General features: G+C 56.6%; 1 protein-coding gene, 2 long non-coding RNA genes and 3 other non-coding genes across 17 annotated transcripts; 5 read left to right on the top strand and 1 right to left on the bottom strand.

Annotated features, from left to right (window-relative positions):
- The first annotated feature begins 261 nt into the window (after positions 1-261).
- Positions 262-17,334, top strand: TRPV2 (transient receptor potential cation channel subfamily V member 2). 6 transcript variants are annotated; one of them, XM_064583021.1, is made up of 17 exons: positions 262-565; positions 1,432-1,547; positions 1,635-1,742; positions 2,090-2,324; positions 3,351-3,484; positions 4,635-4,928; positions 6,116-6,414; positions 8,982-9,155; positions 9,552-9,728; positions 10,057-10,152; positions 10,960-11,030; positions 11,370-11,535; positions 12,413-12,479; positions 12,589-12,926; positions 13,844-13,971; positions 15,324-15,431; positions 17,131-17,334. In XM_064583021.1, exons 3-16 carry the CDS (start codon positions 1,664-1,666, stop codon positions 15,403-15,405), a joined length of 2,340 nt encoding a protein of 779 aa, XP_064439091.1. In that variant the 5' UTR covers positions 262-565; positions 1,432-1,547; positions 1,635-1,663; the 3' UTR covers positions 15,406-15,431; positions 17,131-17,334. The 6 variants fall into 6 exon arrangements, with proteins under 6 accessions (XP_064439091.1, XP_064439089.1, XP_064439093.1 ...); XM_064583019.1 differs by having other exon boundaries at positions 263-565; positions 15,352-15,431; XM_064583020.1 differs by having other exon boundaries at positions 264-565; positions 9,573-9,728; positions 15,352-15,431.
- LOC135362992 (uncharacterized) lies at positions 14,617-18,880 on the bottom strand. Its single transcript, XR_010408627.1, has 2 exons — positions 18,272-18,880; positions 14,617-15,461 (listed from the first exon to the last, which is right to left on the bottom strand). It is a non-coding gene; the product is annotated as an uncharacterized LOC135362992 (long non-coding RNA).
- Positions 18,881-18,984: 104 nt separating this feature from the next.
- Positions 18,985-21,491, top strand: LOC123854491 (uncharacterized). Of its 7 annotated transcripts, none has more exons than XR_010408626.1 (6): positions 18,985-19,192; positions 19,383-19,434; positions 19,904-19,985; positions 20,131-20,265; positions 20,716-20,825; positions 21,060-21,491. It is a non-coding gene; the product is annotated as an uncharacterized LOC123854491 (long non-coding RNA). The 7 variants fall into 7 exon arrangements; XR_010408624.1 differs by having other exon boundaries at positions 18,990-19,192; positions 19,315-19,434; XR_006793321.3 differs by lacking the exon at positions 18,985-19,192 and having other exon boundaries at positions 19,228-19,434.
- LOC123854810 (small nucleolar RNA SNORD49) lies at positions 19,249-19,314 on the top strand. The gene has a single exon (XR_006793368.1). It is a non-coding gene; the product is annotated as a small nucleolar RNA SNORD49 (small nucleolar RNA).
- Positions 19,751-19,821, top strand: LOC123854809 (small nucleolar RNA SNORD49). Its single transcript, XR_006793367.1, has one exon. It is a non-coding gene; the product is annotated as a small nucleolar RNA SNORD49 (small nucleolar RNA).
- Positions 20,916-20,988, top strand: LOC123854825 (small nucleolar RNA SNORD65). Its single transcript, XR_006793383.1, has one exon. It is a non-coding gene; the product is annotated as a small nucleolar RNA SNORD65 (small nucleolar RNA).
- Positions 21,492-21,493: the final 2 nt, after the last annotated feature.

The raw sequence follows: 21,493 nt of genomic DNA, 5'->3' as shown, positions 1-21,493 counted from the left end.
CGGTCCATATTAGCTCTATCTGCCCTGTGATGGGTCCCCTGGAAGGCCCGTGGTGGGCACGGGAGAAGGTAGACGTCAGCACAGTGGGGCAAGAACCCCCCCCAACACCACACACACACACACACACACACACACTCCGTGCCGGCTCCCACCTGAGGCGAGGTCCCAGCACCCAAGGGTTGCCTCTGATTGCCCCCACCCCCACCTGGGCCCTCCTTGGCTAGACAGTGGGGGTGGGGAGGCGGGGCGTGTCTCCCGACAGCAGGGTGTGGCCAGTGGCCCAGCTGGTCACTCACCGATGGCCAGCCTGTCCCGAGCCGGGAGAGTTCCCCCCACTCCCCACCATGCCGGCGGGCCGGGTGGGCTGAGGGTGCAGAACACCCCGAGACCGCAGCCCGCTGGCGGAGCTCAGAGCAGGCTTGGGGAGGTTCTGCGGCTCCCGGCAGCCAGCGTCCGCCGCCCGCCCGGCTTCACTTCCTCCCGCAGCCCCCGCGGTCCCGGAGGCCCGGGATCCCAGCCGTCCGCGGCCCCCGCCCGCCTCCACGCCCTAGCCTCGGCCTGCGGGGTAAGTCGGGGGGCGATCGGGGCACGTCTGGGGAGGGGGCGGCCCGGAGCCCGACAGTGACTGATCAGGGCAGGGGAGCCCGAGGGCGGGGGCTCCCTGCTTCTCCAGCCCCGCGAGCCAGGGTCTTCAAGGGGCTCCGGCCTCCACCTGGACGGCCAGACCCCTTCCTCCCAGCCGGTGCGGCTCAGGGCTCCAGGACAGGGGGGCGGGGGGCTGGACAGGGAGCTGTTGCTGCTGACGCTTGGCACTGGTGGGCTGGCGGGCAGCCGGTGAGGCAGATTGGGGGGATGGGGGGATGGTTAGGGACACACGCCAGGCTAAACGGTGTGTGGCTTGGGGAGGACGCCCCAGATTGGGCAGAAAGGTGGTGGCTCATGCTGAAGTAAAAAATCAAAGCCAACCAACCAACCAAACAAACAAAAAAACCCTGCATGTGGAAGCAGTGAGCCAGGTCCCGGCCTCCCCTGCTTATGTGGGAAAATGCGTCCTTCCTCCACCCCCACCAGGTCCCTGAGGGCTGTGGGAGCCTGGACGGGACACAGCCCAAGCCCTGCCACCACCCACCCTCTCTACTTCTGGCCCTTCTTTTCCTTTCCCATGCTCTTCTCTGCTCCCTGCCCCCTTCTCCCACCCTGCTGTCCCCCCCACCCATCACGGACTCTTCTTCCTTCTTTCTGCTCCTACCTGCTGGGGGCACAGCGCCTTCCCCCTAACCACCCCCTGTCAGAGCCCAGAGCCCCAGCCAGGGCCTGAGGTGGGGCTGCCTGTCAGGGGGAGCTTGGGCCGCCAGCCAGGGGTCTCCCTCCCCACTCTGAAGCCCCCAGACACCCTAAAGCACAGAGAGAGGTAGCCTCTGATGCTTTCAGAGATGAATCAGACTGAAAACAGGGATGGGCCCTGAAAGATACTGAGAACTGAAGAGGATCGTCATGGTAGGGTGCTGTGGTTGTAGACCAGGCTCTGCCAACAGCTGAAAACCTTGGTAAGTCACTTCCCTTTTCTGGGCCTTAGTTGTCCTGGTAGCAAGATGAGAGGTTTGATAGACCGGTTTTCCAACGGTTTCCCCCAGCATGCTCCTGTTCTGTGGCAAGAGGGTGAATGACCCGCCTCTGGCCTGCAACAGAACTCTTACCTGCTGTGAATATCGGCCGCTGGACAAGAAGTGAGGCAGAGAAAGGTTCGAGATGTGAATTCAAAAGTCTGTTATCCTGCATCAAGCGGTTGTGGTCTCTCAGATATCAGGAAGTCCCGGAGGGAAAGTCAGGGACAATCTCAACCCTTCGTGTGGGACTATGTCAATAGGCAGACCCCTTGGGTCCCTGTTCCTTCCCTGTTCCTCCCCTGTTCCATCCTCACTCCAGGGCCCTCCCTCTCTCCTCACCTTCTGCCTGCCTCCCTCACGGCTGACTGGTGGGTGGGTCTACTTGTACTCAGCTTCTCTTTTTGCAGGCCTCAGCCAGACCTCCCACCCCAACCCAGGGGCTGGGAAGAAGGAGGAGCCTCTGACGACTCTGTCTCCACCAGGTTTGAGCTGGACAGAGCAGCCTCCTCCCCTTAGGATGGCCTCGCCCTCCAGCCCTCTGGCGTTCAGGCTCCAGACGTGGGATGGAGGCCAAGAAGATGGTGGTGAGGGGGACAAAGGAAAGCCGGGCCTCGGGGATGGGCCACCCCCCATGGAGTCACCGTTCCAGGGGGAGGACCGGCACTCCTCCCCTCAGATCAAAGTGAACCTCAACTACCGCAAAAAAGCAGGTGTCAGGTGAGGCAGCAAATGAGGGTGGGGCCCCCTGAGTCAGACTTGGTGGCCGGGCCCAGCCCCCGTGCCCCTTCGGGTATGTGTGGGGTTCGCCCGGCCTCCCCGCTCAGTGTGAAGTCCGATGCACGAGGCTGGCGAATCCTCCTGGGCAAGGCGGGACTCTGTCAGGAAAGCCCCTTCCTCAGCCCTCATGCCTGAGACGTGGCCCCAGCCCTTGGCGTCCCAGCCTGGAGACCCCATATCGTTGGTGTTGGAAGACCACGGTCAGATTCAGACCAGGCCAGGGGAGGATGCACGTGAGGCTTCTGGGAGCCGGGTAGCCTGCCTGACAGGCAGGATAGCCCCCTCGCACCCCAATCTGTGCTCTCTCTGGGCTGCCCTACCCCCAAGACGGGGATGCCACCCTGTGACAGGAAGTGTTTTCTCCAAACAGCCACTTCCCGCGGCGGGACTGCCCATAGGGCGCCCTAGTCAGCCACAGGGCCCTCTCGGTCATGTGGCCACGTGGCCTGCTGGGCAGCTGAGTGTGTCTGGTCAGGCCCAGCAGACACGTGGCTTCCCGGCATGGAGGAGGCAGGGCCTGCCTCCATCAGTCACACAGCTATAGCTTAACACGTGACCGAGCCCAACCATCCCCCACTCACGAGAGAGTCACCAAAGCCTTCCTCGGTGAAGCTGGGACCTGAGGCTCCCCCAGAGCATCAAAGAGCCCCCCCACCTTTGTTTGTCCCTTCACATCTGCTGGCCATGGTTTCAGGAGCCCCAGGTGTGGGCCGGCCTCTGTGGATAGGGGCATCCCCAGGAGGGGTACCCCACGCTCCTTCCCCTTCCGTGTCACCAGAAACTGCTAGATGCTAAACAGCTACAGCACCTCGTCTTTAGAGGTGCTCAGAAAGGTCCCACGGGGCTCATGAGCCTGCATAGTGCACAGTGCTCACGGGACTCCCTGCAAGGGCTCCCTGGGGTCGGGGGCTTCCTGGGGGCGCCCATGGTTCTTCCACAACATCAGACACAAGTCAATCCCCACAGCCAGCCGGACCCAAACCGCTTTGACCGTGATCGGCTCTTCAGCGTGGTTGCCCGGGGTGTCCCTGAGGATCTGGCTGGCTTACCGGAGTACCTGTCCCGGACCAGCAAGTACCTCACCGACTCAGAGTACACAGGTAGGCCTGCCCTGTGGTCCTGCCCGCTGTGCTGAGACTCGGCTGACAGGTCGGCCTTGACCATGGTCAGGAGCCAAGGGCCGAGTGTTCTCAGCAACCCTCCGGCCCGAATGCCTTACTTTGGTCAAGGCTGTGCCTCCCACGTCCACCCACCCCACGGGCTCCTGACCTACCTCTGCCATCCTCAGCCCATTTCAGTGGCCAAATGGATACTCACGGGCTTCCTCAGTGCATTGTTTTCTTTTTCTTTTTTCTTTTTGTCTTAACAGTGTTGTTGAGATGTAATACACATACCATACACTTCACCCATCTCAGAACATTTTTTTGCCCCAAATCGAAGTATCTTGATCGTTTGGGCTGATTAGAAAAATAGCATTTGTGTATTCTAGAAGATTCAGTTAGGAATGACATGTCTAAAGCTGAGGGTAAAAACAGTAGGACATGCTGGATCCCTGTTAATGATTTGGAGAACCTCTTTTCAAAGCTTTTAAATATATTAAGTATATATTTACGTAAAGGGTCGTGCCGTATACTACATCTCCTACTTCCCACTTCAGTACATAGACCTCTAAGTCAGTCACTTTGACAAACACAGAGTTTTCTGCTGTGTACATTTACCACAAGTTAGTTAACTAATTCCTTAATGATGGCCATTTAGGTTGTGTGTCGTTTTGGCCTCCACATACTGCATGCCAGGCCCTCTGGGTGCTAAAAATTTTGTATATAATCCCATTCGGCCCTTAGAACAAGCCTGGAATAGTCCCATTTCACAGTCGGGAAAACTGAGGTTAAGAGAGGCCACGTGACCTGCCCGAGGAGACAGAGCCTTTAAGCGGTGGAGACACTTAGCAAACATGTGCTCTGAATGTTCTGGTGTAGACCATGTTGCATGGACAACAAATTATGCCTTAGAAACTTATTTTCTAGGGCAGAAATTATAGTCATACCTGTTGGTATTTTAATACCTGTTGGCTGGAGCCTTCATACATTGCAGCATGACTCTGCTTCCACCAGTTGTGTGTGTGACAATCGTTTTTTTATCCTCCCAAGGGGTACTTTGGAGCCTGGGCTCACTGTGCAGGCTGGTGGGCAGCCCAGCCACTCCACGCCTGAGCACCCTGCTGTCCCTTCCCCTCCCCTTCTCCCACAGAGGGCTCCACGGGCAAGACGTGCCTGATGAAGGCCGTGCTGAACCTGCAGGATGGGGCCAACGCCTGCATCCTGCCATTGCTTCAGATCGACCGGGACTCTGGCAATCCCCAGCCCCTGGTCAACGCCCAATGCACGGATGAGTACTACCGAGGCCACAGTGCTCTGCATATTGCTATCGAGAAAAGGAGCCTGCAGTGTGTGAAGCTCTTGGTGGAGAATGGGGCCAATGTGCATGCCCGGGCCTGCGGCCACTTCTTCCAGAAAAAGAGCCAGGGGACTTGCTTCTACTTTGGTGAGGAGCCTTTCTTGGATAAATTGAGGTGCGGAGGAGATAAGGCCGTGCCCAAGGTCACATGGTTAATGTGTGGCAGGACTGGGCCCTTAAACCCAGATCTGTTCAACCCCAAGGGCTCATGCTTCTAATCACTGGGCTGCCTGCAAAAGCAGTTTGTCTTGGGAGATGTTTTAGCCTTGTCTGGGCAAGGAAGCTCCCCACACATCCACATCCAGACCGGGGGAGGGAAGGGGCTGACAGAACTGTGTGGGGGAAACCTGACCAGATAGGGCCTTCATTTTATTATTTTTTAGAGATTTTATTTATTTGTTTGACAGAGAGAGACACAGCGAGAGAGGGAACACAAGCAGGGGGAGTGGGAAAGGGAGAAGCAGGCTTCCCGCAGGGCAGGGAGCCCGATGCGGGGCTCGATCCCAGGACCCCGGGATCATGACCTGAGCCGAAGGCAGACGCTTAACGGCTGAGCCACTCGGGCGCCCCTGTTTTATTTTTTATTTTTATTTATTTATTTTGTTGAGATTTTATTTATTTATTTGACACAGAGAGAGACAGCGAGAGAGGGAACACAAGCAGGGAGAGCGGGAGAGGGAGAAGCAGGCTTCCCACCGAGCAGGGAACCTGATGTGGGGCTCGATCGCAGGACTCTGGGATCATGACCCAAGCCGAAGGCAGACGCCCAACCAACTGAGCCACCCAGGCACCCCCCCTGTTTTATTTTTTAAAGGATTTATTTATTTTAGAGAGAGTGAGCAAGTGAGCATGGCAGGGGAGGGGCAAAAGGAGAGGGAGAGAGAGTCTTAAGGAGACTCTGCACTGAATGTGGACCCCAACTCGGGGCTGGATCTCACGACCCTGAGATCACCACCATAGCCGAAAGCTTAGGCCCCACGTTCTGCTCCTTTAGATGGTAAAGAGCTTTGGTCACCTCTCCCTTGGGTCAAGAACTGGACAGGGCTGCCTTTACAAGTGGAAAAGGCACAGCTGCCCTCCAGGGGGCCAGGGACCATCTTCCCTCATAGCACAGACCTGGGTGGGCCCAGGATCCCAAGGCAGCGTTCTGTCCTCTCCTGTGGGTGCCTGACTCTCTTGAAGGAGGCCTGGCCTTCTGTCCAGGGAGCATGAGGAGTAGGCAGGTGGAAGCTGGGAGGCCTGAGGCTCAAGCTGCCCCCCTCCCCGGCCCCCAGGCGAGCTGCCCCTCTCTTTGGCCGCGTGCACCAAGCAGTGGGATGTGGTAACCTACCTCTTGGAGAACCCTCATCAGCCTGCCAGGCTGCAGGCTGCCGACTCACTGGGCAACACAGCGCTGCACGCCTTGGTCATGATCGCAGACAACTCAGCCGAGAACAGTGCGCTGGTGATCCGCATGTATGATGGGCTTCTCCTCGCGGGGGCCCGTCTCTGTCCCACAGTGCAGCTCGAGGACATCCCCAACCTGCAGGGCCTCACGCCCCTGAAGCTGGCTGCCAAGGAGGGCAAAATCGAGGTGAGTACCTAGCCCCCATCCCCTCCCCACCCGTCCAGGAAGCAACAGGACTCGCTCTGATTTTTCTGCAGAGAGAGCCTGGAGCAGTCTTCTAGATCACCGGTCTCCCTGCTTTTTTTTTTTTTAATTTTATTTATTTATTTGAGAGAGAGAGAGAATGCATACAAGCAGGGGGAGGCGCAGAGGGAGAGGGAGAAGCAGATTCCCCACTGAGCAGGGAGCCGGACATGGGGCTTGATCCCAGCACCCTGGGATCATGACCTGAGCCGAAGGCAGAAGCCTAACTGACTGAGCCACCCAGGCACCCCAGTGTCCACAGTTTTTGATTGAACTCTCCTGGTAGTAAGAACACGTGCAGCATGCACCTCTAATATATGTGTGTTTATTGATAGATTATATATGAACTACTGAACTGATATATTACATTATAAAACACTGGGATTTTTTTTTTTAAAGATTTTATTTATTTATTTGAGACAGAGAGATAGAGAGCACATGAGACGGGGGAGGGCCAGAGGGAGAAGCAGACTCCCCACTGAGCAGAGAGCCCGATGTGGGACTCGATCCCGGGACTCCAGGATCATGACCTGAGCCGAAGGCAGTCGCTTAACCAACTGAGCCACCCAGGCGCCCTAAAACACTGGGATTTTTAAGTCATTTGGGTTCCTTGATTAAGAGACAGTCTTTTCATATTCTTTGCCTATTATGCCATTAGATTTGCTATTAGGTTTTCTTCAGATTGATTGGTAAGTGTCCTTTATAAGGAATGCATTAGCATTTTGTTTTCTATAATAGTTGCAAATTTTTCTCCTGTTTTGATAGTAAAAACATTTCTTTTTTTTAAGATTTATTTATTTATTTATTTATTTATTTATTTTAAGATTTTATTTATTTATTCATGACAGACAGAGAGAGAGAGAGAGAGAGGCAGAGGGAGAAGCAGGCTCCCAAGGAGCAGGGAGCCTGATGCGGGACTCTATCCCGGGACCCTGGGATCATGACCTGAGCCGAAGGCAGACGCCCAACCATCTGAGCCACCCAGGCGCCCTATTTTATTTTATTTTTAAATGTTTTATTTATTTATTCATGAGAGTCAGAGAGAGAGAGATAGAGAGAGAGGCAGAGGCAGAGGGAAAAGCAGGCTTCCCACTGAGCAGGGAGCCCGATGCGGGGCTCGATCCCAGGACCCTGAGAACATGACCTGAGCCGAAATCAAGAGCCGGCTGCTTCACCAACAGAGCCATCCAGGCGCCCCATAAAAACATTTCTTACGGGATTTTTTGCCCTGAAGAATTTTTACATTTTCCTATATACAACTGTAATTATGTTTTCCTTTAGAGTTCCTTGGTTTTGCTACTGTTCAGTGCCTTCTTTGAGGCTGTATCTATAAAAAAGCTCGTGTGTGTGCGTGTACATATATATTCTGTAGCCATATTTTCCTCCAGACTTTTGCAGTTTTATTTTGAATGCCTAAAACTCATTTGGCTGGAAGTTATTTTGGTATAAAAAGTAAGCATGACTCAGCTCTGCTTTTTTTTCTAATGACAACCAGGAGGTTGTCTGAGCCTCATTATCAGTGAAGCTTCATGGCGTGCAAACTGTGCATTTTACACAGGGCCCCATGCTTCGAACACAGGCTTTTTAAAGCTTAAGGTAAAAATAAACATAAATGGAAGTTTTACTATTTTATTCCCTGAGGTTCCTGTGGTGTGAGAACCTCCTTTTGTTGTCCAGAGGCATGGCTGGGTGGCCTTTCCTTTCCCCATTCCTCATTTGTAAAACCAAATTGCTTCTTTTTTTTTTTTTTCCAGATGTTTATTTATTTATTTGAGAGAGAGAGGATGAGCGAGGGGGAGGGGCAGAGGGAGAGGGAGAAGCAGACTCCCCGCTGAGCAGGGAGCCTGACGCAGGGCTTGATCCCAGGACCCGTCTGATCCCAGGACCCTGAGATCATTACCTGAGCCAAAGGCAGATGCCCAACCGACTGAGCCATCCAGGCACCCCGCTTCTTCTTCTTTTTTTTTAAGTAATCTCTACACCCAACATGGGGCTTGAACTCACGACCCGGAGATCAAAAGCCGCCTGCTCCACCGACTGAGCCAGCCAGGCACGCCAAAACCAAATTGCCTCTTAACCTGTTCGACTTAGGGATGCTTTCTAGTCTGTTGGAAGCTCTGAGCTCTGACCGCAGAAGCGTACACATACGTGTACCTTGGATCTCAAGGGGCCTCCAGGAGCCCTGGGCTGGGGGTCCCTCTGCCATGATAGGAGTCCAGGAAGAGGCCTCAGGGCAGGAGTGGGGAAGGAAGAGCCAGGTTCACTGCAGACCCGGACATATGGGAGTGGCTGGGAGTGTTTATATTGTGGATGAGCACGTGGGATGTGTGAGCGTTCATACACACAAGGACCCGTGTGTCCGGGGTGTGTGCATGTGTCTACTTGCAGCTTTGCAGATGGTGGGCAGCTCTGCAGGGTGCTGAGTGTTTCCTAGGCCCCCACCCCCACCCCCCGCAGGTCAATGCCAAGAGGTGGCTGTGCAGACCAAGCTCATGTGGCCCACCCTGCAGATTTTCAGGCACATCCTGCAGCGGGAGTTTGCAGGGCCATGCCAGTCACTTTCCCGAAAGTTTACTGAGTGGTGCTACGGGCCAGTCCGGGTGTCGCTGTATGATCTGGCCTCCGTGGACAGCTGGGAGGAGAACTCAGTGCTGGAGATCATTGCCTTTCATTGCAGAAGCCCGGTGAGCCCACGGGGGCGGGGGTGTGTGTAAGGGGACCCGGCAGAGCTCCCTGCAAGGTCCATAATTCAGGGCTGCCCTTGGGACCAAAGCTGCCCCGGGACTGTGCCGGTGGGGACGTGCCCATCGGGCCCATGCTCATTCCACACACCAGTCTCACCCGACCTGGGGAGCATGCCGGGGGGCCTGGGGGCAACCACTGAGGGCCCCTCTGGTGACTGACACCTGCTCTGGGCTGGAGAATGAGGCGCTCCGTCAGCCCGTAGCCATGAGGGTAGGGTGGAGGCCGCATGGGGAGGGCTCATTTGGAGTCCCCCCCCCCCATTTCCCTCAGCCCTTGCATCGAGCCTGACCTGAGCGGGCCCCATATATATCCTTGCTGAATGAATGTACCCCTAGCTCTCACATTCCCACCCCCAGCACCGACACCGAATGGTGGTTTTGGAACCGCTGAACAGACTGCTGCAGGCAAAATGGGACCTGCTAATCCCCAAATTCTTCTTCAACTTCCTGTGTTACTTGATCTACATGTTCCTCTTCACCGCTGTGGCCTACCACCAGCCGGCCCTGGAGAAGGCAAGGCCGGGCAGGGGCGCGTTCTGGGGGAGGCCTCCTGGGAACGAGCCTGGAAGAAGACAGGGCGTGGATAGCCAGACCCATCTGCAGATCCTCACGCCGAGGCTTTGAACCCGGGCAGTCTGGCGCCCGACCCCACCCTCAAAACCACGACAGTGTGCCTCTCTGATAGGCTAGAATGCGGGGGTCCTGCCCGGGAGCCCGTGTTCCTTGTGTGGCTCTGCGTGGCCTCTCCACAGCTCATGCTCAGACCGGGCCCTCGGCCAAGAGTCTCACAGTTGGAAGGGGACTCCAGGCCCCAGGTCCTACCAGAGTGTCTCTTCCGCAGGCTTTCTTGCCCCCAGAAGTGACTGCTGGAGACCCCATGCTGCTCCTGGGCCACATCCTGGTCTTGCTTGGGGGGGTCTACCTCCTCGTGGGCCAGGTAGGGCTCTTCCCATTCCCCCCACCCCCACCCCCAGACAACTCTATGGGCTCCCAGAACCCCCCAGAAGCAAACGTAGAATCCTGCCAGGAGGGGCCTTAGAGAGAGTTAACCACAATCCCTTCATTTCTCAGGAAACCGAATCCTCTACCCAGTCCCACCCCTCCCAGCCTCAGGGCAGCTGAGGGCCTTGGGTTCTGGGGCTGGTACCTCCCTGCTGCGCTTTCTGGGGGTGCCCGTGGGGTACCACGTGACTGCTGTGACTCCTCGGCAGTGCCCCCACCCCCAGGTCCCTTGGCTGGGGCATTCCTCACTTGGGGACCACAGACAGGTGGGCGGGGGCAGGCTCAGGCCGACTCCCCCAGCAGGGCCTTTTGAGGTGAAAATGCGGGAGGCAAGGCTGGGCACTGTGACACTGAGCCTCTCTCAGAGTGGGCAGGACTTCGGGACCAGATCCAGGTTGGGGGGGTGTCCATGTGAGGCCAGGGGTGGGGGAGGGGAGGGAGCTCTTCCCCTCACTAGGAGTAGTAAGCGGGTTCATCTGGATCCACGGGGAGCTCGGAGGCCCCTGGCATTGTCTGGATGTCTGTGGGTGGCTACACTTTCTGGAAACAGGCTTCAAAGCTTTCTCAGCAGGATTCATGAGCCTCCCCACCACTCCGCCGCTGCCCCGCAAAGTCCAAGAGGCTGCTTGAGCCCCTGAGGTCACAGAGCCAGGCCAGCAGGCAGGGGCACAGTGGGGAGCCCAGGCTAAGGCCCCACGGCCTGGAGAGCACGTTTCACACCCCTGTGCTCCTCGTCCCACAGCTGTGGTACTTTTGGAGGCGCCGTCTGTTCATCTGGATCTCCTTCGTGGACAGCTACTTTGAACTGCTCTTGTACGTGGGCCCCCCTCCCCTCCCCTGTCTCAGGCCCCGGAGAGGCTGGTGTGGCAGAAGGCACCAGGCTGGCTCGAGAGGAGAGGACCCGGAGCCAGGGAGTGCGGGGGGCCTGGGACCACAGCGCCGGCTCTCAGGCCTGGGCCTCCCATCCCTGACAGTTCCCTGTACTGAGCGCTCGCTGTGCACCCGATTGGGCCCGGCCCCAGACAGATGGAGACCTTCTCGTGCATCAGGCCGTGGTGGGAGAGGGCGCAGTGGTCCGCAATCTGTAACGTGGCGGGGCGGGGGGGCCCGCCAGGCGGCCTGCAAGCTGACCCGAATTCTGTCCCTGCACAGCCTGGTGCAGGCCCTGCTCACGGTGCTGTCCGAGGTGCTGTGCTTCCTGGCCGTGGAATGGTACCTGCCCCTGCTCGTGTCCTCGCTGGTGCTGGGCTGGCTGAACCTGCTTTACTACACACGTGGCTTCCAGCACACGGGCATCTACAGCGTCATGATCCAGAAGGTGAGAGACGAAACGGGGGTGGCCGCGGTGTAGCCTGACCGGGCAAAGCCGGGCGCCACACTCCAGCAGGGCTCCCTTGGGCCTCGGCGGGCAGGCGCCCTCCTCCACAGCTGACCTGCGCAGAGGAAAACGCGAGAGCGCGTCTGTCCGTGTGTACAAAGGCAGCCGCTCGTGGACTGTAGGCAGGAGTATGAGCGTGCAGGCGTCTGCCCTCAGGGGTCTGTGCTCTGCACGGGTAAGCAAACAAGTGACCCCAGGGGACTACGTGCATCCTAGGCCAGTGGAGGCGCGGACACCGTGCACGTTAGCTCATCTGCCTACCCGTGCCCTGGGACGTCCGGGCCTGTGGACTTTTCTCTATTCATTTACTTATTCAACCGAAGTTTAGGAAGTGTGTCCTGCGGGCCAGGCCCTGTTCTAAGTGTTGGAATACGCTCCTTCAGTCGCTAACAAAATGGGCAAGGCCTCACCTCTGCTGCAGCGGACATTCTGGTAGGGGACGTGAAAACACTAAGAGAGACAGATGAGAACATTACAGATTGCTCTATGCTATTTTTTTTTTTTTTGAGAGAGCAAGTGAGGGGGAGGGGGCAGAGGGAGAGAGAGAAGCAGACTGGGGGCTCGATCTCACGACCCTGGGATCATGACCTGAGCTGAAATCCAGAGTCGGACGCCTAACTGACTGAGCCACCCAGGCGCCCCTGATTAGATGTTTTTGTAAAGACTGTGTGTAGCTCCACGGGGCCTCATGTATGCACGCATTTGTGCGTGTGGGTGCTGTGTCCATGGGAACCCATGCTCGGGGCTGAGGCAGGGGTCGGGGGTCAGGCCCGATGGCCCAGCCACCCATCCTGGCTCCTGGGTGTGTGTGTTCTAGGTCATTCTGCGGGACCTGCTCCGCTTCCTGCTCGTCTACTTAGTCTTCCTTTTCGGCTTCGCTGTAGGTAAAGTCCCCCCTCTCGCCCCTGCCTATCCCTTGCCCACTCTGTACACTCTGGAGGCTGCCCCCTGGCCTCCCCAGGCTGAGGATCCTCCTTCCTCCCCTCCCTGCAGCCCTGGTGAGCCTGAGCCGGGAAGCCCGGGCCCCCGGGGCCCCCAGGGGTCCCAATGCCACGGAGGCAGCGCAGCCTGGGGCAGGACAGACGGATGAGGAGGGCAGCTCTTCCCCATACGGTGACATCCTGGACGCTTCCCTGGAGCTGTTCAAGTTCACCATCGGCATGGGAGAACTGGCCTTCCAGGACCAGCTGCGCTTCCGCGGGGTGGTCCTGCTGTTGCTGCTGGCCTATGTGCTACTCACCTACATCCTGCTGCTCAACATGCTCATCGCCCTCATGAGCGAGACCGTCAACAGTGTTGCCACTGACAGCTGGAGCATCTGGAAGCTGCAGGTGTGGCGGGCGGCTCCCCTCCCTCTGCCTGGGCCCCGTGAGGAGCGAGCAGGACCCAGCCGAGCTGAGCCCCCGCCCCGCCCCCCATCCTTGCTTTCCTTCTTAGGGCTATCGTGACGATGGAATAAGCTCATAGATCTAGAGCCCTTGGGACAGGGCCTGGCACATAGTAGGTGCTCAATGTGTTAATCGTGATCATGCTCATGATCAAGTATTTCTTGACAGCCTATCGCAAAGCTCGGCTCGGTTCTAGGTGCGAAACACACAGCCGAGAATGAGATAGAATCCTTGCCCTCATGCAGCTCCCCTTCTGTGTTCATCATACAGTCAGTGGGCTCGGCTTGGGGGGTGAGGCAGGATGTGCAGTCCTGGGACTGGGCGCAGCCTGGGGGCAGTCAGGGTGCAGAGGCCCCTGTAGCTGGGGGCTGATGTGACATCTGCCTATTGTAAAAGCAGTACCTGCTTCCGGGGTGGAGGTGGGCAGTTGGTGCTCAGAGAGCCTTGCTGGGAAGGTGGACTCTTACCGATCCACCGTTGAGCTTGGGCAAGCACCTTACTCCTCTTGAGCCTGCGCCCTCACCTGCAAGTTCAGTGCCCCACCTAATTCGCTCATGTGCCAGTGGGCAGGCGCATGTGTGGGCAGAGCAAATAAGCTTCTGCACCCCGTGGTGTGGAATTCTGGAATCTGTAACCATGCAAGTTAATTGCTGGGCACGCATTATGTGCTGACTTCCCAACACCTGTCCATCTGCAATCGGGGAAACTGAGATTCAGGGGGAGCTGCGGGGCTTCCATCCCTCAGGCAATCAAATGTTGGAGCTAGACTCAAATCCACGTGCTTAGCAGACTCTGGGTTATACTGTCAAGTGCTGTGAGGTATCTTCCTGGCTACTGTCTGATGTGTCTTTTGTCCCCAGAAAGCCATCTCTGTCCTGGAGATGGAGAATGGCTACTGGTGGTGCAGGAGGAAGAAGCAGCGGGCTGGTGTGAAGCTGACTGTTGGCACCAGGCCAGACGGCAGCCCCGACGAGCGCTGGTGCTTCAGGTGAGGGAAGGAGGCAGGGAGGCAGGGGAGGGTGGCCTGGGGGCCTTGCTCTCCCAGTGACCCCTGGAGGCTGCCGTGGGGCAGGCCAGCCTTACTCTTCTTTTTTTTTTTTTTTTTTAAAGATTTTATTTATTTACTTGACCAAGAGAAAGAGAGAGAGAACAAGCAGGGGGAGAGGGAGAAGCAGACTCCCCGCTGAGCAGGGAGCCCAATGCGGGACTCGATCCCAGGACCCTGGGATCATGATCTGAGCGGAAGGCAGATGCTTAATGACGGAGCCACCCAGGCGCCCCCCTTTTTTAAATTTTTATTTAAGTAATCTGTATACCCAATGTGGTGCTCAAACTCATGACCTGGAGATCAAGTCACATGCTCTTCTGAGTCAGTCAGGCGCCCCCCCAGCCTTACTCTTTTTTTTTTTTTTTCAGCTTTACTCTCTTTTTTTTTTTTTTTTTTTTAAAGATTTTATTTATTTATGAGAGAGAGAATGAGAGAGAGAGAGAGCATATGAGAGGGGGGAGGGTCAGAGGGAGAAGCAGACTCCCCGCCGAGCAGGGAGCCCGATGCGGGACTCGATCCGGGGACTCCAGGATCATGACCTGAGCCGAAGGCAGTGGCTTAACCAACTGAGCCACCCAGGTGCCCTCAGCTTTACTCTCTTAAAAGCTGCTAAGAGTCAGGTCTGGTGGGAGAGGCAGAGCCTAGGAGCACCAGGCACGCTGCCCCGGGTGGGGGAGGTCCAGGCCTGACACTCACTGCCTGTCCCCTCCCTGGTGGCCCCTGACCTACTCCTTCTGGCCTGAAATAGGGACAGTTAGGAGGCCAAGAAGCCAGACGGACCCTCAGGTTAAGCACACTAGCCTTGCCTGGCCGGTCTGCTCTGCCCTCCCCACTCCCCCAGCCTGACACAGAGGCGATGACCCTCCCACAGAAAACAAAGCTTCCACGGGAGAGACAACCTGATAACAAATGCACAGCCAGAAACACGCTGTCATGAGACAGCAGTTGAGCAAGGAGAGGGGAAGGGTCTTTGGCTTGTGCAGTAGCCACAGAAGGGCTCCGGAGCCCAGGAACATAAAGACACACCTGATCGAGACTCTTCTGTAGATGTTGAGGGCAAGCCAGGTCACTGTGCACGGCCTGAAGGGACAGATGCCTTTTCCTCCGCTGCAGACGTGGCCCAGGGGGCAGCAGGGTGATAGCCACAAGGACGGGGGGGCGGGATGGTGGGTGGCCCAGTGTCCAGTGAGAAGGGTGGTGAAAGCCCATCCTCCTCCCGGTCCCTGTGGCTACCCGTGTCTACGCGGGCCCCTCTCCGGGGGCAAAGCATGCTGCACAGAGTGTCTTCCCAGAGCCTCGGAGCTGCTCTGTTGCCCTCAGGGTGGAGGAAGTGAACTGGGCCTCGTGGGAGCAGACGCTGCCGACCGTGTGTGAGGAGCCATCAGAGCCGGCTGTCCCTGGTGAGTAGCGCGGTGGCCGGAGCCCCTGCCCTGGAGAGAGAGAGAGTGTGTGTCTGGGCCAGGACCCCTCCACGTCCAAGCACCTCTCGCCTCTCCACCCCCACCTCCTCACTGGCCTGTTTCAGACTGTCACCTGGGAGACACTGAGGCTGTGGCTGCTTCCCCCAGTCCAGCCATAAACCTGACCTCACCTCCCGCCCCCTGGGCTGTGCCTGGGGACCCAGCGGGGGTTAGAGAGGGCCCCTCACCTATCCCGCAGCTGCGGAGGCATCTCCCTGAGCCCCCACTGATAGGCCAGCCTTGCTGATCCCCAGCTTTCCCCGACTGCCGGAGCCCCCAGCCCCCACACCCCTGAGAAGTCACTTCCGATGCCTTTCCCCACTGTCGCGAGCTGCGTCCTGGCCATTCTAGTGTGGGGACTGCTTCTCCTGTCTCTCCCCTGCTGCCTTCCACCAATGGTCTTGGCTCCTTCCTCTCACCCAGAGGCCTGTTCCGAGGCTTAACTTTCTCCACAGCATGCCCTTTCTGGACTCTTCAGTAGCTCCCACTTCATCTGCAGTCGGCTCTCCTCTCCTTTCGCCTTCTTTTCCCAACAGACTCCACTTGCTTGTGCCTATGGCGCCGACCCCTCCCCATGACAGCCCCCGCATCACCTCTGACCCCTGTGTAGGGAGGCTCCTCCAGACTCTGGCCCCAAAGCCTGCTGGTCTCCCAGGCTCCTGGGTCCCTGACCATGGCCCTCACAAACCCATAGGTCGTCTGCCTGCCCTCTTTGTGTCTCCCTTCCCCTGAGTCCTGCCACCCCATCATTTCAGTGCCAAGACTCTGAAAGCCACCTTGCCCATCTTGCCCCAAGCATTCCACACCCCGGTCCCATACCCACTGCCTGCTGGGCCTTCCACCTGGACATCCCCAACAGGAATGGTTGTGGGGTTGCCCTACAGGTGGTGTGTGTGCAACCCCTCTCTCTCCTCACCCAGGCAGGAGGCCTTGAAGATCTCTGCTCAATGTCCCCCTCAGCCTGGTGCTGGGTATCTTCAGAACCTCCCAGGCGGCTACTTGCCCCTCTGTCCCCACCCCTCATTTTTCCCCCTTCTGCACACTGCAGGGCTCAGTCTGCACCCTCCTTTAGACAAGTCTTTCTGTTCCAGGCTTATCCCTCTAATGCAGACAAAAACTACATGAGGCCCATAACGGCAAGGCCTCACTCCTCAGGGTAGAGGCGAAGCTCCAGTGCTGCATGGAGTCCAACCCATTTCCCACACCTCCCTCCATGCAACAGCCAGTCCCTCCACAGTGTTCCCTGTTCTTTGCTTTCCTTGGCTCTCTGTGGAAGTGTCATTCCTGCTCCTCTGGGTGTCCAAATCTGCTGCCTTCCTTACAGGTTGGGTTCACGCTCTCCTCAGAGCTCCCTGAACACCTACTTGTCACTTCCTTCCAGCTCTTCAGCAAGTCTCAGGTGTTCTGGTTTCTAACCCAAGGGATGGTGAGCTCCTGGGAGGAGGCCCCCAACTGGCACCAAGTCAGGGGTTCAGGAAATGCCTGTGGAAGGGGGAGGTAGGGAGAGGCATTGCTGGGGACTCCAGGATTACCTGCGATACACAGAGTATGTGGTTTCATGGCTGTGGCCTCCTCCTGTTTGTCCTCCTGGGGACACAGCCCAAGGGCCAAGCCGCAGTGCTCTCCATCCTATTCACAGGCACCTTGAAGAATCCTGCCCCGGCTTCCCAACTAGAGGAAGGCAATGTCTCAGAGGAAGATCAACTGCCCCTCCAGCTCCTAAAGTCCCAATAACGGCCCAGATGCAGGACAGAGTCAGGGGATCTTCCCAGCCCTACGTGCTGGCTCTGGGGCTCCAGGAAACTTTGGTGGCAAATGTAAATAAATATTTTCTCATCACTAACTCTCCTGGAAACATTGTTTAAGCAAAGTTCGTGGGCTCTTGGGCTGGTTGATATCTGCGTGTCTCTTGGTGAGCATTTCTCTGTCTGGGGCTGGGCTACTCTCAGCCTCACTCAGGCACGGGAGACCCTTCCCTGCTGGCCCCCAGCCTGGGGGTGGTCCTTTTCTGGGATACTGTGCCCGCTGTCATGACAGATGTGTAGTGGTGGACACAGGCAACACAGCCACTGCTCCTCCCTCTCCCACAGCTTCCGGACACCCCTTAAAGCCACCTCCAAAATCTCTCTCAAAGCCTTTGAGCTCCCTGGCTTCCTTCAGGCTCTGGATTATTGGTTTCCTTCCCTTCTGGGCTGCCTGCTCGGTTCCTACCCTTCCGAGCTGTTCTGCAGGGCAGCCAGAGGGGCCTTCCTAAGGTGGAAGAGAAACATGTTACTCCTGCACCCTGAAGGCTTAAGAGGCTCCCCCAGTGCTCGCAGGATTCCCCAGATGGCATCCCCAGTCCTCCACGGTTTTAACCCCGAATTTCCAGACACCTCATCCCGGATACCCCTGCTGCCCCCCATGCTCTCCTTAGCACTTTTACCAAATTCTTCAGGCAGACTGATGAACCTGTGTAATCTGACCCCCTGACTTGGCTCTTGCTGGAAGCCCCCGCCCCACCATTTAAATCCTTCAAATTCTAAGACCGGAAAGTTGTCTCGCGGTAGCTTCTCCAGTTTTCTCCAGTCCAAATGAATTGCTCTCCCTTGGTGGAACGCGTGTTTATAAAATGCGTATGCACTGAATAGTTTTTAAGTGGCAGCGACCTGAGCTCGTGCAAAGGCTGAAAGGAAAGCATTTGCGGACAGGGAGAGGTTGCCATCGCCGGTGGGTTGGGGAACGGATGCAGGAGTCCTAAGGCATCAGGAGAAAAGGGGTGGAGAGGACGGAAGTGGTACCAGCTAAGACGTCTGCTCGCTCCTTAGGGGTCATCCTCAAGGGGGTGATGAGAGCTGTCAGCGCGCAGAGGTTCTGAAAGCCTCGGTGCATATTCGGAAATAGCCGTGGGGAGAGAGCGGACGGGCAGCAAGAAGAATTAGAGAGAAGCAGCTACTATTTTATGAATGCTTGCTGCCTGCCAAGGCTCTGCAGGGTTTCAAGTGTCGTATCTCACGCGATCCTCAGAACAACCTCTGCGGGGCCGGTAGCTTCATTTACCACACGAGCAATCGGAAGCTCACAAAGGCTGAGGAATCTGCCCCAAAACGTGCCGCTAAAGGGAGACCTCGGCCGCAACGCCCCTCCAGCCCCTGCGCATGCGCCCTGAAACACTCCGGGCGCCGCGGGACCCAGAATTCCCGGGGCCATGGAAGAGACCACCGGCTCCAACGGAGGGGGGTGTCCCGGGGTGATGCGGCGGAGTCTGCGTCGTCAAATGGGCCGGAAGTTCCCGTGAGTCTTTGCCAGTATTAACCTCCCTCCTGTGAGGAATGGAATGTTCCGGCTCCTTAAAGGGCCGGGCCGCCGCTGAAGCGACCTTTCTATTATCGTGATAATGGAGGTGAGTGGTGTGTGTAGTTGGGCCTAATAGCTGGCGGCAAGGGCGAAGGAGCTAAAGGCTTCTTAACTCCTGGGAAGAAGTTTTCGGGCAGCTTCCGTGGGGGGCGCACGGCGGCTCCCTAAAGCGCGTGTCCGGGCTTCGGGGCGGGCGCCGCCGTGGGGGAGAGTCGCGCAGGGCCGCCGGGGGCCGAGGCTCAAGGCCCGCGCGCGTGTCTGTCCGGCAGGGCCGCCGCTGTCGTCTCAGGAGCCTGGGTTCCCCGGAGGCCGGGGCCCCGCTCCCCGGACCCGGCGTGGGAGGTGCGCCACCCCCGGAGGACCGGGTGAGTGCGGCCCGGGGGGAGGTCGGGCATGGGACCGCGAGGAGGGCGTGCCCGACTGTGCTGATGATGCTGGGATTGGGAAGTGCGGTCAGAAGCGATAACTGACGACTTTGTCGCCGAAGCCTCAACGGTCTGGTTGAACCTCGCTGCCGCAGCCTGCCCTTAACGCGTGTCGCCCTCCACGTTCCAGGTGGCAGATCCCTTGCAGCGCCTTCAAGCCGGGAGCGGCCTCCCACCCTGAGGTAGGACCCAGCCTGGGCAGGGTTTGTAACACCTAACTTTGTTTTTCAGTCTTTGTTAGTAAATGCACGGGAGTCGGCTGCTACTTTACAGTTTTATGCATTGGGCAGCGCATAAAATCGCGTACACAGCATGGAGCCTCGAGTGGAAATTGGAGGCGGCTACTCCTAAGCTGCAACTATTTCAGCCGCAGCTATAGCCGGAGATAAAGTCCCAGTTAAAATGCAGCGTCCTGGTTGGTTCCCAAGCAATTGCGACTTAATCCCAGGTCCCGTTGCAGGTTTCTGGAGCAGTACTGGGGAGCGGGGAGGTGTTGACTGCTCTGATGAAATCACTTATAGGAAGTGCCGTCAGAAGCGATAACTGACGATAACTGTTCCTGGCTGACTGCAGTCAACAAGGCCTCCCCAGCTGCCGCCGCCCTGGAGTAGGTTGGTTTGAACAGTGACCTTTTCTCGTCTATTCACCCAGGTTGCAGAAGAGTGTGGGGTCGGCAGTGTGTGATGAGATCAGCAGCAGAGCGTTCCGGGGGTGAGCACTGGCCTGCCTTGAGGTAAGCTTGATGGGTGGGACAGACTGCATGGCTGTTGTAAAGTTGTACAGAGATGATGTAAAGTTCCGGGTAGGTCGGGTAGGGGCACTTTGATCTGGTTAACCTACTAACTTGCATCAGTGTAGCCCTTGACCTTTATCGACAGTATCCCAGAGACACTTACTATGGTTCATGGTGGCAGCGGAGCGGAGGGCAGAGGAAACCCGGGAGTTCCTTGTTACCCCACTGCTGTAAAATCCTGAGATGTAACTTGCCTCATCCCTGAAGATGACAGCTTTAGGTGTGTGATGTTTAAAACGATGGGATGAGGGCGCCTGGGTGGCTCAGTTGGTTAAGCGACTGCCTTCAGCTCAGGTCATGATCCTGGAGTCCCGGGATCGAGTCCTGCATCGGGCTCCCTGCTCAGCAGGGAGTCTGTTTCTCCCTCTGACCCTCCCCCCTCTCATGTGCTCGCTCTCTCTCATTCTCTCTGTCTCAAATAAATAAAATCTTTAAAATAAATAAATAAATAAAATCTTTAAAAAAAAAAAAAACAAAAAACGATGGGATGAAATGAGGTTGCAACACCTAGAGAAGCCAGTTAGGACGTGTGGACTTAACATGGCTTCATTTACAAAAAAACACCTCCAGTAGGTTCTTGAGGGCTCCTGAGATGAACTGGAATTTGTATTTGAGGCTATCATGATCAAAACTGCTATCTTTTCTGCCTCCTCCTCTGCTGCCTATCTAGGGGTGCCTTAATTCGTTCCCCCAGGTTTTGTGTGCTGAGGTGCTCAAGAATGGTGGTCTGCGGTGTGGAGTTTTAAAGCTGGAGGCGGCAGCCCTTTAGCCTCAGAAGAGGTAAGCTTCCATCGACAAGGACCCCTCCCCCCATGGTGGAATGAATAAGCGGCTAGTATCGTTAAAATTGATTTTCAGGAAAAGGATATCAAATGATGAAATCACCCAAAATAGCTGGAATTACCGGCAGATTGTGTAGTGGTGAACGTATGGTTTTCTGAAGATAACCTTTTTATGCTGTGAATAGCTGTTGGGTGGAGTAGAAAGTGAGACTGATACTTAGTTTCTTTGCAGGCTGTTTTCCCAGAGAACGGTCAGCCATGCTGCAGCAGGGGAAGAACTTGAAGTTTCAAGGACCAGTGGTCACCATACCATCAGTTTGGACTGAAACCCTAGGCTTCCACAGTTGGTGTGGAAACAATGCTTAACTTGTGCTGAGATTCAGAGGCCATTCTCTTACCAACAGAGCCAACAAATGTGTTTGGCAAACTTGCTAGGGTATTACGCTAGGATAGGCACTGTTGGAGTCCTTGAATTCATGAGCTTTCTAGTAATGTATTATAAATACTATATTTTTAGCTCCCCTGCCCAAAGAGAGCTTCTATACCTGTAAATTTTGTATAAATTTGTCAGGTGAGGGTCTGAGTTCTTTAAGCTGCAAATGTATTTCTTCCTGAAACATATTTCTGTGCAATTACCACAAACTGCAATAAAGGATGGTCTTTAGT

Source organism: Mirounga angustirostris, unplaced genomic scaffold (genome assembly GCF_029215605.1).
Source record: "Mirounga angustirostris isolate CCGP_5_RB_7025 unplaced genomic scaffold, mMirAng1.0.hap1 SCAF_17, whole genome shotgun sequence".
In the NCBI taxonomy this organism is placed as follows: domain Eukaryota; kingdom Metazoa; phylum Chordata; class Mammalia; order Carnivora; family Phocidae; genus Mirounga; species Mirounga angustirostris.
Note: the sequence above shows the minus strand (reverse complement) of the source record. Positions and strands in the feature narration are given on the sequence as shown.

Coding starts and splice junctions, on each gene's coding strand:
- TRPV2 (XM_064583019.1), top strand. CDS start 1,664: ATGACCCGCCTCTGGCCTGCAACAGAACTCTTACCTGCTGTGAATATC. Junction 4,929..6,115: donor GGGGACTTGCTTCTACTTTG/GTGAGGAGCCTT, acceptor CCCGGCCCCCAG/GCGAGCTGCCCCTCTCTTTG. Junction 10,153..10,959: donor TCTACCTCCTCGTGGGCCAG/GTAGGGCTCTTC, acceptor CTCGTCCCACAG/CTGTGGTACTTTTGGAGGCG.